At 40.3% G+C, this 22,306-nt stretch overlaps 1 protein-coding gene across 7 annotated transcripts in view; it reads left to right on the top strand.

Moving 5' to 3' along the window:
* LOC147057070 (nuclear factor 1 X-type-like) overlaps positions 1-22,306 on the top strand; it is a 120,108-nt gene that overhangs the window by 5,928 nt on the left and 91,874 nt on the right. For 6 of the 7 annotated variants that reach the window (XM_085912884.1, XM_085912876.1, XM_085912880.1 and 3 more), the window contains exon 1: positions 17,885-18,409. The exons of the other annotated variant lie outside the window; for it this stretch is intronic. In XM_085912884.1, coding sequence (XP_085769010.1) covers positions 18,407-18,409 — 3 coding nt within the window. In that variant the 5' untranslated portion in view covers positions 17,885-18,406. Of the gene's footprint in view, positions 1-17,884; positions 18,410-22,306 lie in introns of those variants that run through there. 7 annotated transcript variants of the gene reach the window in all.

The following is a 22,306-nucleotide window of genomic DNA, read 5'->3' as shown; positions in this document are numbered from 1 at the left end:
ACTCTCAACTCAGTTGCCTCAACATGCCAACGCGGTGGTGTTGTGCTTGGCACAATCGCCTCACAGTTGAGAAGGTCGCAGGTTCAAATCTCAGGACCTCCTGTGTGGACTTGGCACATGGGTTTTTCTCATCCTACCACATTCCAAAAACATTCATTGGCGATTCTAAATTGTTCGTAGGTGTGAACGTGAGCGTGCATGATTATTGTGTGTATTGGCTTGAGACCAATCCTGGTTCACTAATGTGAACAAGCCCTATGGAAAACTCATGTATAGATGCCCAAATATGTAATTCAGAATCTATTTCAAACATAATTGATCAAAGTGCAAAAATTTGCTCAAGGTTCCTGAAATTAGAGGATGGGATTACTATTAAAAAAAAAAACGGCACGATTTATATGGAATATTGTGTAGCTTTTATTTGACTTTTGATTTCTCCTTAATGTGCTGGTCAGGCTTCCACAGTGCACGACGTGGCTGCTGTTTGTGTTTGCAAACACATGGTGGCTCTAACGAGCAGCAATCTGTCTGCACATTAATGAAGCAGAGCCTTGGCTGCAATTGTGTCAATTACCCGCAGAATACTAATCAGAGCAGCACCCAATGAGACAAGATGGCAATATTCTTCTTTTTTTTTTTTTTTTTCATTTACTGCTTTATGAATCAGTTTAGAAAAATTTCAGTTTGGGACACAAAACCTTTTAGCCAAGAAAGGGAGCTTTTTTCCTTCTCACTTTTGAATCCAGTCACCTAGAAAAACAAGAGTTTTGCAGGGGGGGGGGGGGGGCACTCTTGGCACATCCCTGTCCCTGCCTTATAGTTGTTGTTTTTTTAAGTTTTTTTGTTTTTCTTTTTTTTTCTTTTTAAAAACAAAACAAAATTCCACTCTTGGCACTTCCCTCCCAGGGCCCTATCAACACTTCTAGTGTCGTTGAGAGTGAGCGAGATGAAGCGACAACTGCTAATCAATAAGATTTCTGCAACCTCTTCTTTTTCTACACCTCATCCCCCCCCCCCCCACCCCCCCCCAAGAGGCCCGTGGCATTCAAGACGAGCCAAGACGAGCTTGGCATTGTAGAGCATGCCTTAAAAAGAAACACCTGCGAGGTGGAAGACTTAAAAAAAGTAGAAAAAGAAGTAGAGAGCGAGAGAGAGAGAAAAAAAATCCTGCTTTTCGCAGCTCTTAAAAAATGTTGGCAAATGTTCCATGGCTTTTTCTGGGAACAAAACAGTAAAGAGAAAGCTCTCCCATGCAAGTAAAGACAAAAGGGGGATGCTTTTCCATAGAGACGGGAGGTGTCATTACACTTGAGACGCTTGCCAGATTTGGACTTTATCTCACCCCCCCTCCCTTTTTTTCCCCCCTTACTATCTATACCGTCTTCATTTATTAGGCAAACAAATAATAAAGAGTGTTTTTTTTTTGTTTTTTTTTGTTTTTTTCCAAGGGGGATTTTGGAAGGGGAGACAAAGATGTAGAGCGACGTGGCGAGGGATGGAAGTGGCGAGCGAGCGAGGGCGAACGCAAACAGATGGCACTCTTGGCATGCGGCGCTCTCTTAAATCTGTTTCTGCTGTTTTTCCTCGTGTGTATGAGGCTTTAACCTCGTGCTAACCTGTGTCCTGGCCTGACCCGCAACCCCAACTGCTGTTTGTAAGTGTGTACTGCACCGTGGGCCCGAGTGTGTGTGCATGTCCTAGTTGCTTACTTTGCAAATTGAGTCCTCTAATTAAATCATGCAAAATTATTCTAATTAAGAATATATGATTTAAAAAAAAAAAAAAACAGTAGGGGTTTTGAGCCTTTTCTATATACCCCTACCCTGACTCGTACGTGGTCACGATTCTCCAAAAGTAGAACTCTGAATTGTCATTGTAGCATTTTTAACTCAAATTAATTGCTTAAAATACCAATAAAAAAAAGTCAAAGCAATACAAAAAAATAAAATGTAAATGTCCTTTGAAAGTAGACTTATTCAAAGGGCATTTAAATTTTAAATATCAGGAACAAAAAACAACAAGAATATTCATATGGTCCAATTTTGAACCCTAATTGGGTTGTTTTTAACCCAGTATTTTGAAGGGTTTATTTGGACATTTCTGTTAGTGACAAACTTTACAGTCATATATCCACAACAGACAAAGACATCGCTGCTCAATGATAAGATAAGATTCATTCAAAGCATACAAAGCTCTTTCAGTGCGGTAAAAAACAAGTCATCAAGGCAAGCAATGTAAACCAAAGATGTCAAAGGTTAGCTACTATCATATCTCATTATCAGTAGTATGTCATTAGAACAGTAGAACAGTGTACACCAAAGCACTGAGATTTATTTATGTTTTCAGAGTATCTACAAGTTGAAAAGTTTGGCTATCAGCCTCCTCTTCTCATGGGACGATTATCTGTTTTAAGTCCAAAAGACAGAAGACAGATATCCTCTCGAAAGAGGAGGCGTCCTGTCTGATAGAAGAATTATTGCTGTGCTTGCCTTGAACTATGCATGTCACTGTAAGGCTTATTTTCCAACAGCTATTTTTATTTTTATTTATTTATTTATTTATTTATTTTTTTTATTTTTTATTATGGCGTCAATACAGATACATTTTTTCCCCCACATCAGAATTTTTATGACTTTTGCACCACATTTGATCCGAAAATTCTACTTCATTTCACCACCATAGTGATTGCAAAAATTCTTAAAATCTCTATTGAGAATAAAAGCGAATAAAACTCCTCAATCCATTTACTGATGGTGGGAGCAACATCCAACACCTGGTGTGCCCACCGCCTATTAAAGACACTTCCGTCTCTGTGTGAACATTCACGCGCTGACTCCCATAGACGCTCTATAGATTTCACTCAATGCACGTCACTTATATGTGTGTCTGTTTGGTGGGGGAACGGCGGTAGTGTGAGCTCATTTGCATAATCTCCCATTTAAAGGAGGGATGTGCTGGAAGCTGTGTTTTTTTTCTTTTTTTTTTTTTTTGGGGGGGGTCGGGGCGGGAGGGTGTACAAAGTGTTCATTGTGTACTCACAGGATAGCAAGAATACCCCGTAGGGCCTAGTGTGTGTGTAACGTGTGTGTTTTCAATGTTTATCTATCTATGTGTGTGTGTGTGTGTGTGAGAGCCACACCTGTCAGGAGAGCCTGAGGGAAGCAATGAGCGCATGATAATGTGTGTGTGTGAGGCAGATAGTCAATGGGATTTCATTAACATCGACAAGAGCATTAAAATCTTTGGGCCAAATCAAGGTTTTTATGTCCTAATTGTTTCCCTTTATTAACTTGGCTTGTTATCACGCCATTTTCTTCTCTTCCACAATATAACGCTACCGCCACACACACACACACACACACACACACGCTCGTATGTCGTCCTCCCAGTCTGAGCAGCAAGCATCCTTGCAGTAGCAGCATGATTTAATTACTTCTCTTCTTCATGCCAAATCATAATCTACGCAAGCAGGCTGATAGGATCAGAGTGGGGAAAAAAATAATGGTGAAATTTGATTTTTTTTATTTTTTATATAGAGGCGAGGGGGTGGGGGACTTAGGAGAGAGCCTAGAAGTGCTGAAGTAGCTCGTGGCTGTCTCCTCCGGTAGACCGTAAATGCTCCACAATCTGCTTAATATCCCCGCTGCTCTCATTAGATTAGAAAACATTAAGGAGATTGGGAGATTTGCACGCCATTGTTTCAACATGGGGTACAGAGGCCACAAATTACCAATGGTGACAAAGGGGAGAGTTGTCAGGGGTTAAATATAGAAGATAGCGTCACAAATAAGGATGCCCAATAAGATACACTATCACCATTTGAATTACTACTTGCCTGATAGAAACAGTAACACTCTCACAACATTAATTAATAATGACTTTTTTTTTTTTCCCAGTGTGTGAGCAATGTCCACTAAATCAATGTTAGGCTTCAGGAACGTTATCAGTACTCAAAGTCCTAATTCCACATTGGCAATGCTGCCTCATTAACATAAGTCTACTTTGGCTGTAAAGGGGCTAGAAAGGAAAAGTTGCCCCCCCCCTCTCCTCGCACTTTTGGCAGGCGTAGTGGTAAAGTTCCTCAGGCAAGTATAAACAAATGAACACAAAAAGAGCCATTTTGATTGTGCAGGTCCCAGCAGTCAGATTGGGTTTTAATAAGAACCATTAAACTTACTGTATGTGCTCTCAAGCCCAGGGAGGCAAATGATATGGTCTCATCTTATGTGTACGAGAAGATTGTTTCTGCAGTTTAGGGACCAATCACTTCATGCATAACACTTCACATTGTTGAGGGAATAAAGTGCAAAAAGTCCATCGACATTTTGGCAAGCTGGTTCATTTACTCGGTTCCCTGGGTGACTAATACGAGAGAGATGATGTTGTGCTGGCTGATTGTGTAAAAGCCACACTGGACGGTGGTTTGTGTTTTGATAGTTGAGGCACGTTTTGGCAAGGCCTCGATGATCTGCATTCTTGCTTGCTAACTTGGAAGGGTCCCGTGGCCTCGGAACGGCTTGGCTTTTTTTTTTTTGTTCTACCTTCAATTTATGGAGGAATGTAAATGACTGTAAATTAGACTTTTTTTTCTTCCTTTTTACAAAAAGATGTCTTTGATTTTAATTAGGCCAATATACATGAAAAATGTTCAAATAACTTGCATTCAAACTTCATTTTATTCATTCAGATCAGTCGAGAATGTCGCCAATATCACATACTGCCGCTAGAGGCCGCTAGAAGCTGCATCCATCGCATTGGCGGACTGCATGCAGTACATGATCAGCAGTATTTCTTGTTCTTTCCTCAAAATCTTGTTCTAAACATCATATAGCGATGCTTAGTTCTTAGAATTTGTGGGATGATTGAAAGTATGAAAGTAAATGTTTGTCTTTCAGGGAAAAGTCAACTAATGACTGATATTTCGAGTCAGGAATAAGTTTAACAAGACTTTGTTTCTCCTTGCATGTATAGTAGAACAAATCTGTTGATTCATGCATTATTTAGTAGACATGCACGTCAAGACAAATGTCATTTATAAATTACAGAAGATATTTTAAAATGTATGATAAAGGGGAAAGCAATTTATATTTTGTGTTGCACACAGGGAACAACTTAAAGTTTAAAAAAAACACACACAGAAAAAGGAAAAAACAATCCTTCATACATTATGAAATATATAAATTGCAAAACAAAAGAGGTCATCATTATGAAAACATTTTTGTGATCAAAATACCACAGAGTAGTTATCACATTTTCCACACAACAAAACAGCATTGTCCTTTGTAGTTACATAAAAGTCTTATTATAGCGCCATGATTTGTCCTTAGAATGATTCCACCTCTTTTGTAAGCCTGAGTGATTGACGTAACACACCAAAAGGTGCCAACCACACAAACATTAAGTGAAAATGTTGATCCAAATTTAAAGCTGCAGCACTTTGGATTTGAGGTGCGTTCAAGCCAAACAAAACACAATGTTATTGCACAAAAGGCACGCCATGCTGTTTATTTGAGCACTGGCGTAGAATCCTTTTTAATTGCTTGAATCGTCCTTTTCTATGTGCATCGTTTTTGAGTTATCGGGAGCCATACCATTGCCAATATCGCATCGGATTGACAGCGAGCAAATCTCGCTGAGTGTGTTGTTGTTTGGACGACATAATGGAACTCGTTGCTCTTAATGTCTAAAGTGTTTAGCTAGCTGTGGTTTGCTCAAGACACACACACACACACACACACACACACACACACACACACACACACACAGTGTATGCTTTATGGGATGCCCAGTGATGTCATGGCAACCCCATATCCTCAGCAAGGCGGAAGATATCCCGTGCCAAAAAGATGCCATGGTAACTTTTTCATTCTTTTTTTTTTGTTGCCCAGAAACCTTTGAAGCTTATTAAGTGAAACCGATGGGGAGACAAGTGGACAAGAAGAGAGGGGAAACTGGGGAAAGACAGAGCGATTGGGAGCGCGTTCTGTCTCGCCGCCAAAATTGCGTCTTTGTTTCAAGGAACATTGTGAACCAGCTTGCTAATGGTGCCTTCAGTGAATAAATAAAAAAAATAAATTAAAAAAAGTTGCACAAACACACTGTGCATCTGAAAATGTTGTGCCAACATCTCCTCACTTTTGGGGCAGCTTGCACAAGCCTGCAAGTTCAAATACTTCCCCGATATATATATATATATGCTGTACCTGCGTGTATTTGTGAGTTGTTCAATCATAAGTGAGCGTATACCCTTCACCGCGTAATGAAATTACTCTTTCTCCTTGAGTTAGCTTACGGCGCCAGTGGTGCTGCCCGGTGAGACAGTGTCAGGCTCTGCCAGTTTCATTAGTGCTGATGGATGACCTCATGACAGCCATTCCGCTCACTTCCACTTCAAAGAGTGCGACACAGCAACTTTGGATGAGCCCAGAGCTTACAGGAAAATGCTTTATGCTGATTACAGACGTACAGTACGATAAAGTCTTCAATTGCTGTTAAACAACACAGTTAGCAATGCTGTCAAACTTTTTATTTTTTTGCTGTCCGCATCGTCATTATGGTTTTCCTCGTGGGGCCATTAATTACTTAAATAGAAATACATGGGTGGATATTATCACATATCCAGAATACAGTACAAAAAAAAGTCAGCAATTTTCTCATTTATTTTGAAAGTGGAAAAATGTTGTAATATCTTACTGTTATTAAAAGGGAAGACAGTTTTAGTATTTTAAATAGATTTGCTTTTGCGGGCCATAGTAAATGATGTGCTGGGCCGGATCTGGCGCCTCAGACTTTGTGTTTGACACCTGTGCTATAATGGGATGAATGCATTTATCGTTTAGTTCACTATCTCAAGAAATAAACACGACAACCAACCAAAACTGTATTTATCGGCCTTGTAAAAAAAAAAAAAAAAAATCCTGTGTTTAATAAATCAATTGTGTAGGAGTAGTTTCTTTCATGTTCCACTTTGTCTAGTCCTGTGATGGCGCCGTTGCGCCTACGTCCACGTTGGCTACGCGCACCGTGCGCCGAGGACGGGGCTGGCCTCGATGCTTAGTTAGGACTTTTGGTGGCAATTTCCATATTGCCTGGGGTCATGTGGGCACGGTGCCCACTCCTGGTGTTGTGGGTGCCTACCGAGGCGTGGGGAGATTAAAGCGGGCGCACTGTGCCACAAAAGGGCCTGTCTAGTGCTTTTTAATTCGCCTATATTAGGGCACGGTGCCAAGCTAGCTCCCTGCTATGTCAAACACTCCATAACTGGCACGGCAAGTACTCGCAGCAAGAAAGAGAGGCAGAGAGAGCATGAGAAGACTTTCATTCTCTTTTTCACACACTTGGACACATGCTTGCTTGCTTGTAATTAGCAGTCTGTTGCCTTTGCAGGTTTGCGGGGGGTGGGGTGGAGTGGGGGGGGGGACTCCCGGCATTATCATTCACGTCCTAGCGATTACCTCCGCCAAGCCCCCGGGAAGGAATTAATGTTTTTTATCATTGTGGTTTGTTTTATTTATTTATTCCTTCTGCCAATTCATCTATCCGCCCGACAGCCTGATTGAATGTATGCTTCGTACAAGCCTGACTGAAAAACGAATACACCACAACTCAGTGTAGAGTGAAGAACTTTACGCCGATCCAGAAATCAGATCCAGGAATTTTGAACGTGTCATTTATCAGAGGAGAAACTCCACCTGCCGGACACAGGTGTTTGGCCTCGGTAGAGGTCGGCGCTCTGCTGAGTGCTCTTGTTTATTTGGCTTGTTTGATTGAATGATCGCGGATAAAATATTCAACCTATTTCCAATTAAATGTTTTCTGGACTGAAACGGTCATTTCTCAAAATGAAATAATAGGCGGATAAATGGGAATAAAATCATTGTTTTATTGTGTGCGGCATGTGACCAAATGCTCCTTGGCCTGGTGACTTGGAGCCCCTGCATGGCCGACATCACACAGGTGTTTGGCCTTGGGGGAGGTCTGCGTTGTATTGATTGCTGTTGTTTGTGCAAAAGATTATGAAAACTTCTTGCTCATTACTGACTAAAGGAAAACTTTTGAAAAGTGGATCTGGATTCATGTGCAGTTCCAGGATTTGATTTGGCTCAAATGCTAATCGTGAAGATGTTCAAATTTTTGTTTCAGAATTTTGCAAACAACCAAGTGGGAAGAAAAGTGTGATTTAAAAAAAAAAATAGAAAAACACACACATAAAGATGTTTGAAACATTTTGATGGTTGTTTGTAGTCTTGTGAGACGTGAGGCACAAAACAAGGATGAATGAAATTGAATTAAATAATCTTGCCGATCTCGAGTGCTCGTTGGAGAGCAATAGAACCTTTCTCTGTTTGTTTTTCCACAAATTGGCCTTCGTGGAGGTCTGTGCTCAAACACTAATGACTTTTCTTTTGTAATGCTGAAAGTACGTAAGAAAAAAAACTAAAAAAAAAAAAAAAAAGTCCAAATGCAAACTTTTAAAACGTCCCCACCAATTTACTTATTTATTTTTTGGTCGAATGAAGTCTGTACATTGTGTGTCCTTTGGTCAATGTATAATCAGTCAGTGATATCTCAAATTGTGTGTGTGAGTGTGTATTTCTGGATATCCATGCCCCCTCATGCCCTCAGGGTGGTGGCATGCAGCTAAAGGGCTTGTGCGTGACCACTGGGGTGTGTGTGTGTGTGTGTGTGTGTCACGTCTCTGTGGTCCCCTTCCTTGTAGTTGTATTCCAAATCCAGCTAACTGGCATCATTGCCGTTGAATCCGTGACAACCTTTGTTCGATCCCTTCTATTTCTGATCCAGAATTGTGATAATGTCACGACATGGACGGCAAATGCAAAGTTCTTCTCGGTCCTTCGCGCTTTTTCTTCATCCTCTGTTTCACACTTTCACACGGGACACATGACATGGGACGACAACACGAGGCACATTATACGGAAGCGTGTGTGTTTGCGCGTGTGTGTCTGCATACAAACGGCCGTGTTAATCCAAGTCTCTCCGAGCATCTGGAGCCTCGACACAGTTTAAAGGGCTGGCTTGGTTTGCTCCGAGCTGGACTAGCGTCTGCAAACACACACACACACACACACACACACAAATGCGCACACACACACACACGCACTGTCACAGCTATCTGGGACACCAGAAGGCCTCAGCAGAGCCAAGGCAGAGGCTGCCCACCTTGGCACCACGAGGTGGGGCTGTGCTGGCGCTTTGAGGGGAACAGAAATGGCAAGGGATGGAGAGGCGGAGATGGATGGGAGCGGGGGGGCTGGGGCACCTGGCGCGGGATAATAACCCTGGGAAAATGCCCGAAAATGCAGAGGGTGGAGGAGTGTGTGAATGAATTAAGGTGTGTACGCAAGTGTTTGGCTGTGGAAGGCGCCGGCCGATTGGAGCGCTTCGGCCTTATGTTGTTGTTGTTGTTGTTGTTGTTATGGCGTCATAGCTTGGTGGGGTGGGGGCTGCTTTTTACTCATGGGGGAACACTGTAGAAATTCCCTTTTAGCCTCTGTAGCACTTCTCCTCTGAACAAATTAAAAAAAAAAAAAGTTACTGTCCAAATATCGAAAATCAATAGGCCTTTTTATTCCTCCAACAACTTTCCAGCCTATTTGAAAATCCACAAAGAAATATGTAAAGAACAAGCATTCAGAACCCAAACAAAGACAGCTGCTTTTTATTACCTTATATTTGTGTTTAGTTATAATGGAACAAAAGGAAATGATAATTGTGATAATAATGGAGAAATGGCAACTGAAGGTTTGTTGCATATTTTACTTTTTTGTAAAGAGTCACCAATTTCTAATTCTGGTTCTAGCACATTTCAATCAGTGATGGCTTTTTGTGTTCTAAATGTATTGTTGGCGCTGATTTAAAAAAAAAAAAAATACATTTCAGAAAAGAATTCCACCTGTTGCTGAACCAACTCTAAAATAATGAATATTATTAAATGCATTACTATATTACATATCATTGCTATTATATTATCATTATAAAAACCTGAAATGCTAGAGAAACAAAACAACAGCAAAAAATCATCTAGAATTCTTAACTTGCATCTCTCATTTAAAAAAAAAAAAATGTAAATAAAAAAATGTGACCAGTGTTATTTTCAACTGATCGAAGTCGGCTAAAAAAAAAAAAAGGTCAGATTTGACAAAATAATTTAGGTTTATACATGGACGTTAAGTAAATAAACCCTGTGGGTAATTACGCTAACTGTAAACTATATTTTGCACTAACTAAAGGTCAAACCCGAACTTTCCTGCTTTGAGCTGTGCTATATTCAAACATTCACAGCAGTGCCTCAAATAGAAACCCCTCAGTTGCTTTCCGACTATAAATCCAACTATTTCAGACTGTCCAGGATACACTCAGAGGTCAAATGAGGTAGAAGGTAGCAAAGCCATTGATGTAGTTTGAAGCCCCCTCACCCCTCCCCCCCATCACACACATGCACCCACATGATGTCGTCTTCTCTGCTTAGCACCGCAGATGCCCAAGTTGCCCTGCAACAGCTGTCTCACCATGTGCCCGACCAAGTGTTGCCACCCAATGGAGGGGAGAGGAAGTGAGGAGCAGCAGGAGGAGAAGGCGGGTGCAGGAAGGGAGGGGACAATGTCATGAATATTCATTTGGGCCATTTTGTTTCACTCTTTCTTTCCCCTTCCCATTAGGAGTAATAGCATTTTTTATCTTCGGGCAAGAATTTGGTAGTTGTGAGCAAAGCGTTAATCTCAATGTTTGTTTCATTGTTTGTCTGTGGTTGGGTGCTGGATTTGGTGGCACAGCCAGCACCCATGAAATACCCCCCCCCCCTTCCATCCTGCACCTCGCCCCCTCCTCCTACTCCCCCATTTCCCCGTCGCAGGATGCCCCCCTGGTAGTAAAACGAAAAGGGAGGGATTCGAAATTGATGGGCCGACCTCCGATTGGCGACCGACACTGTGGGTGACCAATAAGATGGTGAGGGAAGCATGGTAACAGCGGGTGGGAACGCAGAGTGAGGTATTTTCAAATGCAGACGCCGGTCCAAAAAGTCAGATGCCGTATCCAAACTCCATTCCAGCGATGGAACAAAATGGACGCCAGGCGTGGTGCGCCGCCATTTTGGGAGCGCTGCTTGGCGTGTACGCGAGTTGTGTTTCCCTAATAACCATGACAAGAACAGTTTGAAATGGTGAGGTGACGACTCACACTGGCCTTAAGCGTCGCCAGCACCTCCCAAATAATGAATGACAATATATTATAAACAGTGGGCCGCAGTAACTCAGAGGCATACACCAAACGGCCATTACGAGACAAAATAGCGAGAAGTTTATTATTGGAGTGCTTATTTGCCATTTAGCTACATGCAAGTCAAAATATTAGACACATCCTCAGTCTCTGGACTGTGTTTTTGGGAAAATATTCTTACTTCCCCCCTCCCCATATTGCAATTATGATCTAATATGCAATTTTTTTTCCAAGGTCCAATATATATGTATTAGATATAGTATACGTACTAACTTGGAATAATTCTTAAATAGCGCCTAAAAAGTAGTTAATAATGTGCTTACTTTTATTTTAAATTGAATGTTGATGTACTGGAAAAAGTACAACAAAGAGGTGTGCAAAACTCAAGGACAGATGGATGCAAGTGTCGAGGACGGTGCCAGAAAAACGATGGCGCTTTCTATCTGCCGTCATACGCCATGCTAAATAAACGAGGATAAAGATCTCAAGTCAGATCCCAATAAAAGAAAATAAACTTTGGGGAGGGGTGTGGGGGGGTAAAAAAAAAGTGGCGAGAAGAGCGAGTTGTGTTTGCTCGTTTAATTTTGAAAGGATGAAAGCAGACAGGCATAAAGAGGGGCAGACGCGGGGAGATCACAGCGTCGTGTCGCGTATTGGCGAGTAGCGTGCCGCACAGTCTGCCACCTAAAGCAATAAATCTGAAACAGCATAATAGATAAACGCAACTCGGAACACAAAATACCCTGCGAGGAAAATCTAATAAAAAACGGAGTGATTAAGTGGAATCAGAGCTCTTAGGCTCTATCTGGAGATGAGGAGGGAGTTGGAGAAGGGGGGGGGGGGTGCCTTCGCCACACAAAGACCTGAACGGGCCAACACAACAGATGAGAGAGCATAGGGACGGGGGCCCGGGAGAAGCAGAGAGACGAACGACAGATAGACAGACAGACAGACAAACAGACAGAGGAAAGGAGCGATGGAGAAGAGAGACAAAGTGAGGGATGGATGGGGCAGTGGATCAGAGAGAGCCTCTAGTGTGACTTGCTCTCCCTTTAAACCACAGCCAGGAAAACAGATTAGGACTCTGCTTTTCTCCTGGGGCAACACACACACACACACACACACACACACACACACACACACACTCTCATTTTCCTCCACAACCATTCAAATAACTCCTCCCAACTTTGACACTGACCCGCCCCGCCCAGCCCAAAGTGGTGCTGATGCTGCCTCCACACTTTAAGGATGCTGCCAGCGTTTAGGCCCGTTTAGGTGGCCCACGCAGCGGTGGGTGATGTTTGCTTACCGTTTAGGACACAAAGATGCACAAACACATTTTGGAAAAGCAAGTGGGACAGTGTGTCCTTGATTGATAGTTTGAACTCCCGTTGGGCATGCAACTGGATTTGGCAATCCATATAGGTGTGTGTGAATGTGTGTCTATATATGTGTGCGTGTATTTATATATATATATATAATCATTCTTCTTCTTGGAAAGGTATGTTTGGTTGTTTGGTTTGATAACACAGAAGGAAGCAGAACAGGTTGTACGAGACATCATTTTGTAAGAAGCAATACGTCAAAATTAAAATGCCCAATTAAAGATGAAAGTGTCCGCTTAATCGTGAAGAAGCGTGCTTCCTGGTGTTACATGATTTAATTATACATGATTACTGGGCGAATCCATTTTCAGCAAAAGTATGTGAAGCATACTCAAATTCTTCAAGTGTCTGTTTGCCAACTTCTTCATAATGTCAAATTGTTTTAGGCCTGTTGTATAAACATGAACAGGTGGCCAAAAACTTTCATTAGCTTTTTTATTAACAGCAGTTATTCTCATTGTTGTCAAAGCATTAGCAGGATAATATAAAAAACAATTGCCATGGAATACGAGTCATGGACGAACCCATTACCGTTTCATGAGGATCTGGATAAAGTTGTAGTACTGTGAAAAAAGTCGTTGTGTAGCAAACAATTGGATTCCGGTCAAGTAAATGCCCATTTTACTCTTTTGCCTTCAAAAACTCTTTCACAGTACGCTTCAGGTAGAGAAACTGAAAGGGGAGGATTTTAAATACCAAAGTTATCTAAACGATTCATCGCCGATCAAAAATAACTCAATTAATTGTTGCGCCTCAATTAGAGTCTCGGGGAAATGTACTCACAATATAGACTGCAAAATGTTGTTCTTAACTATACAGTGTTCCAAAAAAAATGAATCCAAACAGTTCTCTCCAAGCTTGTTTTAGAAGCATCCTGATTCGGGACATTCCCAGTGTGTGTGTGAGTGAGTGTGTGTGAACAACCTCCTGCAGGAAACCGCTGCTACATGGCTTCCGAGTGTTAACCTCTCCAAGAGTGTGGAGTGGGAATGTGATGGGTTGGCAGCAGTGTGCTTGGAAAAAAAGAAAGAAAAAAAAAAGAAAAGAGGGCACCCTCCATCCTATTCCCCTGTGCCAGGGTTGAGCATTCCTCACCCCTCCAGAGGCAGCGAGCAGCCCCCTCCCCTCTCTCTCTCTCTCTCTCTTTTTCTCTTTCCCTCCTTCTATCACTCCCCTTTAATAATTCCCCTTCCGTCCGCACTTGCTTCAATTCTCAATCATTTCCTCGCTTGACTTCCTTCCTGCAAGGCCTTTGTGGCCGCTCTATTAGCATGGCTGCGGGTGAGCGTGCGGAGGTCCAAGCGGGCCAACGTTTGGACATTTGTGATGCTAGACAACACTTGTGCACTGTGCCCAACTGGCTCGCCCGCTCAAACAAAAAGGGCCTTGTTTGTTTCCTCCTCTCGTTCGCCTTGCTGCACTCCGCAAATGGAGGCACAAATATCTCAGGACTGTTTTTTTTTTTTTCCTTGTTACATCTGAGAGTTATGATTCTGTAGTGGAAGAAATAGATGGTTATTGAATTGGACTGACTAATGGGAGGCACTACATGTACGGGGAAAAATAGTCCAATGCTAACATGGTTCCCCTCAGGAATTATTTGCATAAATGTAGCTAGTTTTAGCACTAAAAACATATGAAAAGATTTAAGAAAAGAAAGGAAAGTGAGTTGTATGTACTACTTTCCTTTTTTCATCTCAGCTTTTATTAAGCTTGAAGGCCACATTGAATGATTTTTTTTTTGACCTTGCAGACAAAATTTTGAAATTCTCTTTCACAATTTCATGATTGACTAAAAAAAAGAACATTTTTTATCTTTGCTAGCTGTGCATTTTGAATGTTTACAAGTGTGTTGTTTAGCATACAGATGAGAATGCCCAAAATGCGAAAACCGATTTTGAAATATTTCTAGTAGTTTATTTTTCTAGATGAGTTACGCTGTTTTGGTATGATAATATATCTTTTTAGCACTGAAGATTTGATTTGAAATAAGATATCCCACGAATGGCCTTTATTGCTCTTTTTTGTGAGGTGATGGAGAGTCGATTGCAAAAAGTAAATCTGGTAAGATTGGTTATATGTTTTTTGAACTTTTTCCACCAGGTTCCAGTTCAAAAAATGACATAAATTGTAAAAATACAGTAAAGTAGTAGGCCTAAGTGTATTTCCAAAAAGTAGCCTCTAATATTGCTAATTATAAGCCACTGTACATGATGCATTAACATTGTGCTTGAATATGGAAAATAAAAAAAGACGACATTAAATAAAAACGTACGGCACTAAAGTTAACGCTTCATTTTGATAGAGTTAATTTTCTATTGTTTAATTTAGTGTTTGATGTTATGAGAGCATGGCGCTGCCTTTTGAAATTCCTCCAGCATCATTTGTCACCTAATTCTTGTACCCTTTCAACTTAAACCCCGCTTATTTGATTTTATTTTTTGTATCATTGTGCAATGAATAGGGCTTTGCTTACTTTTCTTGGTGGTTTCAATTTATGAGCTCCCCATGTGAAGCATATTAAATTACCTGTCGCTGGTGATCTCTAGCATTCTTGGCTCGATACTTTAACACATACTAAATTCAATATGTGCAAAAGTGTTGATAATAAGTGTTTTGAGGTTCTAGAAGTTGTGCTGGTATGTAGTGACCAAATGCTTCAAGGATGTGTGCATGGGCTTGGCCTTTCTGAAGCTGATTGGGCCTCTGTGTTCATTTCAGGTATTGCAGGACTGTTCATTTTGAATTTTTTTCTTTAATTGCATGAGAGAGGCATTTTTAAATTATTATTCAAATTGTTTTCGTTTGTCAAGAAAGCATTGTTGCTGAACAAAGCCCAGCAACAGCATGTATGAAATAAGCAAAACGAGGTCAATTACAAACAACATATGGCGTCATGGCGAGGCACCATACATTATTATTTAAGCCACATTAATTGTGCGTGTGTGTCCCCAATTTTGCATTATTGATTAAAGTCTTATGTTTTAATCAACAAAAGAATTTTTTTGATGAAAGCATTTATATATTCCACCTCTTCCATCTTTAAATTTGAATTGAATTAAATATCCTGTTAGGATTTGGTTGCTACAGAAAATTGATTTTAACACGTGTATTTGATCTTACTTATTGATTATATATGATTGCAGTGATTATTACCTGCAATGTTTAATACTGACTCTAAAGAAAACAGATTTTTTTTTTTCAATTAATTAAAGAGCTTGGGCCTTCAGTGACAGACTGCCAAAGGACCTCATATCACACAAGATATGAATGGAAATGGCCATGTGATTATATTAAGTTCATAATTACATATAGGCCTATATTTATTTAAAATTAATCTTGAGAGATGCAATTTGGTACCCCCCCACAGCCCCTCAAGCCACTAAACTGGAACTTCTCCAAACAGGCCAATTTCCTTTGCCGCAGCTCCCATTCACTCCACGTCTACATCAAGAATTGCATAATAATAATCATAATAATAATAATCATAATAATAATGATAATAATAATGATAATGATAATGATAATGATAATGATAATAATAATAATGATGATGATGATAATAATTGTGCAATTTTAATGGGCAGGTTTTAGTTTATCTTCTCAATTTTTAATTGGGGAGAATAGGCAAAGATATATTGACATCAAAAACCAGTAAATAAATCTACAAATTCAAATGAATTAAGTCAGTTGCACTCCTAAGCAATATTAATCTTTAAAATATCAGTAAATTAATACATTGGGAAAAAAAAATCCCAATTGAATTTTGGAGGGAAAAAGTCTCGCATCAGAGACACAATATAAAATGAATAAAACCATGCATTATTGTTTCTCTTATTGTAAAATAAAGTAGCCTAAATGTTTTATTGATTTTTGCCAACAAACTAGAAAAAAACCTGAAGTGTGTAAAAAAATTTTTTATAAACATTATAAAACATTCTTGTGTGTGTGTGTGTGTATTTGTGCGTGTGTGTGTGTGCGTGTGTGTGTGCGTGTGTGTGCGTCACGAGGCCTCCTCACACGTCATCTTGCTGCACTTCCACACTCCTAAAGTTAAATAATAAAAATGAGGCCATATAGGAAAAAAAATTACAAATTCGATTGGGTAATAAATAATTGACATGACCAAATGTGAGAGGAGGTCATCTGTAAATTATTGAGGAGCCGTCATATTGCAGGAATGTCTGCATGAAAGGCAGATAACGACACATTCACAATTTGCGCAAATCAGAATTTAACAGCACAATTTGCATGAATCAGAATTTAAGTAAGGATTGGCGAGGTGTTAAAATATATGACAAGTCATTTTTTTAAATCACAATTTAGGAATATTTATTAAATGTGGTGTTTATCAATATAATCAACTTGATCTATTTATTTGGATGAAACACTGACCAAAATTGTCCTTTTCCTGTACTATTATTATTTACTATTATCCAGGTACTGAAGTGTGGAGAGGAAGGGGTTTTTGGTCAAAACCAAGTTTGTAGACTTTCATGCATATATAAGAATTGCAAAAAAAAAAAAAAAAAAAAGATCGGTAGTGTGCACATATATTGTTGATATCAATTGATTTATAGCAAAATATTCAAATGAAAGATTCCTCACTGGGACCCAAGGCTAATTTAAATTGATCATGCCCGACTCTTATGACAAAAAACAAAAACAATGGAAGAGCCAACATTTCAATGTGAACCCATATATCAGTTTCACCCAAAGCCGTAATTTTGGAGACCTCCTGCTGTAGACGGGCAAACTTTTCTTGGCTCCTGATTGCGCCACATCTGAGCCGTGCAATTCGCACACAGACTCACAAGCGGGGCGGGAGGAAGCCTAATCCCCGCCGGTGCTCCTAATGCTCCTAAAGCCGGCAGCTGCTCGCCGTGCCCGCTCCGCAAACTCCGCACGGCGTTTATTAATAATTCACCCCTCCTCCTTACCTTCGCTTCACAGTAAATAACCACTTTGTGGCTTGAGTGTGGTTCACGCAAAATGTGCGTGTGCGTGTGTGTGTTTGCGTTGCGCTACTTTTGTGGATGCTGGTTGTTGTTGACAATATTACGCACCGATCTTCATTTTTTTTTTTTAATGCATCAATTCTGCAACAGCTCTTTCATCTTTAAGGGGGAGGCGGTGAGGAAACAAGGGTGCCCCCCCCCCCCCCCCCCACCCCAGTCGACGTGCAACTGCGCGTTGGGATCCACGCACATACACGCGCGGGGAGAGAGAAAGAGAGAGAGAGAGACAGAGTGGGAAAGAGAAAGAGAGAGAGCGAGGTGCGAGTCTAAACAGATCGGGCGCACTACGCGCGAAGCGGCCAACACTTCACTTATTAATATTTTGTTTTTTTTGTGTAAGTAGTCAGACAGAGCACAAAGGCACACCGACTTACTGTGCATCCCGTCCCATTTGTATTTTCCACTTTTTGCGTGCGAGGAGCAGAAGCGGAGCAGTCTGCACAACTTTGGCCGGCACGTACGACGACACTTTTGGCGCGGACGTCTTGCAGCATGGCCGAGCGGTGTTGAAAACCTTCGAAAAGATTTTTTTCCCCCCCCTCTCGGTCGTCTTTTTTTTGCTGCATTCTCGCGGAGTGGACTCACTTTTTTTGCGAGTCTCTGATTATTGTGTGTGTGTGTGTCTATGTGTGGAGGTTTCCGGCAACATCCAAAGAGAGCAAGTCTAACTCCCTCTCTCACTTTTTTTTTTTTTTTTTTTTTGGAAGCTGAACTTTTTAAGGAAAATGGGGCATTGAGAGTGTTGGCAGATCTCCCTGCGCTATAATGGTACGTGCTGTGTAACTCAATAGTTTGCCTTTGTTGGCTACGTGGACACACGTGTGTGTGTGTGTGTGTCCGTGCGTGGATGTGTGTGTGAAAGAGAGAGTGAACGTTCAACTAAACGTTGTTTGGCTGCGTTTGAGCTTTTTAGCAATTTGGATGCAGGCCTGTGCACACACCTGAGTGTGTATCTGTGTGTGTTTAGATCAAGCATTTCACTTTTGAGAAATTATCCAAGTGCCTCCACATTAAATTGGAGGAAAAAATCCAACAATTAGATTAATGTTTATTATCAATTCTAAAATACTGTTTTTTTAAGTGTGTGTTAAAAGAACTGCAGAGCAGGCCAGATGAACTGATTTAACAGGCTGTTTGTGGCCCGCGGGCTGCAGGTTTCTCACCCTGTCTAAAATGATAAGGAAGTGATGATTGAAAATGAGATTGCCATTTTTTGATATAGCTGATCTGTTTAGAGAGAGCTGTAAAAGAGATGCAGATTGAAGATCTGAGGTATCATTATCAAGTTATCCGTTTTTTTTTTTTTTTTTTTTTTATCTGTACCACTGAGCACTTCATTTGTGTACTTGACGACACGCTGCAGACTAGCATGCAGGGGGCGGGGAGGTGAGGCAGGCACACAGAGAGTCTTTGTAACCCCCCTGAACAAGTGTTTTAATAGCCCCAAAGAGGATGTGAAAGCACCAATGTCGAACTATGGAAATTAGGCAAACCTTGTCTCGAATGAAATTTTTTTTTTCCTGCAGCAACCCGCAAATGCCGGAAGATCAAACCTGAGAAAATAAAAGATAATGAGAATTTGATCATTGAAAATGTCTCTGTCTGTCACATGGGGGTCATAGGCACTGCATTCAAAAGCATGCCACTGGAATATATTTTTGGGCTTATGAAAGAATGAAAAATAAAATAAATGACAAAAATAAAAAATAATAAAGCATCAAAATTTGGGATATGTGTCATTTGCATTGGGCAGTTCAAAATTCATAGGATCATTTAATACCAATACGATCCAATGAATGACGGTAATGACTTGCGTTTGTAATTGTCATGTTCAACAGAGCGAAACACAAAAAATAGCTGTTGAGATTACGAATATAAAGGACCTTTATTAAAGGCCTCATCTCAAATTCATTCGAGTTCAACCTGCAGTTTCTTCATATTCCAACCAGGGAGCCACAAATTATTATTTTTTTTTAATTGGAATTCATCAGCAATCTTTCTATGACAGCGACATATAGTGACACACAGGACAATTAAATGCCCCACCACTGGATGGCAGACGGTCAAATTAACCCAAGAATCTACCTGTTGCCATACATACAACTACATATACATAGATTATAGATTCTTTGAGATTTTTCATCTTTGTGTTATGAACTGAAGTCAAGTATTTAAAGATTCAGCAGTCAAAGCAATCAAAATCTTTCCAGAGGCGAGACAGGATGATAACTAACTCCCATGTTTAATTTCAGTATCAAATCCATTTTGTGCCAAGATGGTGTTGCATAGCAGAACATCATCATCATCATCATCTTGTTAAAGGGGGCGGGGCTGGGACACCACCTTCATTATTCCATGGGATTAAAAGGCGTGTTATTTCAGATAAGATATGACCGAGTGAGCTATTTCATACAATGTGTTGATTTCTTCAGTCATGCTATGTGCGCTGTAATGCAACTCCTTGTTTCCTGCCCTTTGTTCTTAACGTGGCAAAAAAAAAGGATAACCGCAAAAAACACCTTTAATGACACAAAGGGAGGATTGTACCAGTCCAGACCTCTTTGTTAAAAGCGTTTGTAGACCAGGAGTGAAGAGTTGGAAAATGCCTTGATATCGTCACGTTGGGAAAGTGGGGCTAGTGAAGATTAGGTGGTCGACTGGTTAGCACGTCTGCTTCACACTGCAGAGGTTGCGGGTTTGATTCTGTCTGGAGTTTGCATGTTCTCCCCGTGGCTGCGTAGGTATTTTCTGGGTATTCCGGTTTCCTCATACATTCCAGAAACATTTATGGTGGGCAAGTTAAGTGATCTAAATTTTCCAGTGAGTGTGAATGGTTGTCAGTCTATTTGTGCCCTGTGATTGGCTGGGGACCATGTTTTGCATAGTTGTACAGTTGCGTCACTTATTGTGTTACGTATATTTTACATACATACATACATTTCATATTCTGTAGTTGATATCATTGTTGCTGGGTTAAGGGACCAAAAATGTAATTATTTCATTCATTCTATGTTTTTTTTAATGAATCAACCAAACAATGGGTTATCCAAAAATGTCTCTGCCATTTACGGAATTGGGATCCCCCCGCCCTTGAAATGCTTATCATGACAGAGCTATATTACGTGACAAAAGCGCCACATTTTGCAATAAAACACTTTTCCGGAAAACAAATGTAAAAATAATCCATTTTGATCGATATTGTCTATTAAAAATGCAACATTAATACATTTTATTGAGGGCGCCATGTTTGAAAAATGGGATATTTTGTCACGTCAACGTTACATTTTGGCATAACAATCCAACTTTTTTCATGACCGTGCTACATTTTGCCTCAAAAATGTGTGGTTTGGCCCGTGTGAAGTTCCTGGCTAAGGCCACACTGGGAAGTAAGGCCAGTGGAACTCGAGTTTATCTGGTGTACAGAGGTGGTGTGGAGTGCAAGCAGCGTGGCAGCAAAAAATGTTGCGGCCTGGAACCTTCCGTGTTACAATTGGCACGCCATTATCTAAAGGCAGCAGTTACGGACGAGCCTGTCGAGCAAGATCATGATAGTTTACAGGCGGCGTGCCAACCTGAGCTGATGTTCAGGTGTGTCACAATGTGTGCAAACTTGTTTCCCTCCTAGAATGTTATCTGCTTGACTTTCAGGATCAGCTCAGGTACCTGTGCCCCCACCTACTTAATAGCACGCTAGAATTTAACTTTGTTGTGTTGCCAGTGTCCTCATTTAGCACTCCTGCAGGGAAAGCACGGACGCAGGCCAGATAGTATAGCACTAAGTAGGGATTGTCGATATCTTTCTTTTTTTTTCAGACAGCTACCAGTAAGAGAATTCTACTGATGAATAGTCACCGAAACCGATACTAAGTAACCGATACCAGGTGTACTTTTGGTACGTTTTAATTTGTATTAAACTAATGTTGTCTAATTTTGAAGACTTTTCTTTTTTTTTCTGACAAAAGGCAGAACAGTCACGTTCTGATAGTTCAAAATAAAAATGAAAAAATCACTCTGATTTAGGATTCATTTGGAATTCAATGACAAAATAGGCAGAGCTGTCACATTAATTATTCATTATATTTTTTAATTAAATACATATTTTTTGTCCCAAAAAGTTTATGAAAATGCTGTTATGCCTGGAAAGTGATACTAAAATATATTTAGCACAAAAAAGTCTCAAAAAATGCTATGAACATCTCATTTGCTGGTATAATTATTACAGAAATTTCACAAAAATTACATTAAGGAATGCAAATTCCCACTTGTTTCATTTATTAGTTTTGGTAGGCACATTTTTTATTTTAAATATTTTAATTTTGGAATGTGCTTGTTTTTTTTCTCAAAGCAATCAGATTCCTCCATAAAGATTCATATATTTGTGCACAGTCAATTTGAACAAGTCTCCTGTTTGAGACTAAAGGGACAGAAATTAAAATGGATCCATCGATTCATGAACTAAATAATTGACAGATTAATCGACTATTAAAATAATCGTTTTTTGCAGCCCTAAATATAATTGGGTTAGCTCAAAGTACATTTACTACTAATTCCACTAACTATGCTGTAAGAACAAGCTTGGCTGTACTTGTGACCTCCTTCACCCTCAAGTGGAGTGAAATCATTAAGGCCCACTCATTCATCTACTCACCCTCAGTTTTTAAAGGA

This window comes from Syngnathus leptorhynchus, chromosome 5, assembly GCF_054491065.1.
Source record: "Syngnathus leptorhynchus isolate UIUO chromosome 5, UIUO_Slep, whole genome shotgun sequence".
Lineage (NCBI taxonomy): Eukaryota > Metazoa > Chordata > Actinopteri > Syngnathiformes > Syngnathidae > Syngnathus > Syngnathus leptorhynchus.
Note: the sequence above shows the minus strand (reverse complement) of the source record. Positions and strands in the feature narration are given on the sequence as shown.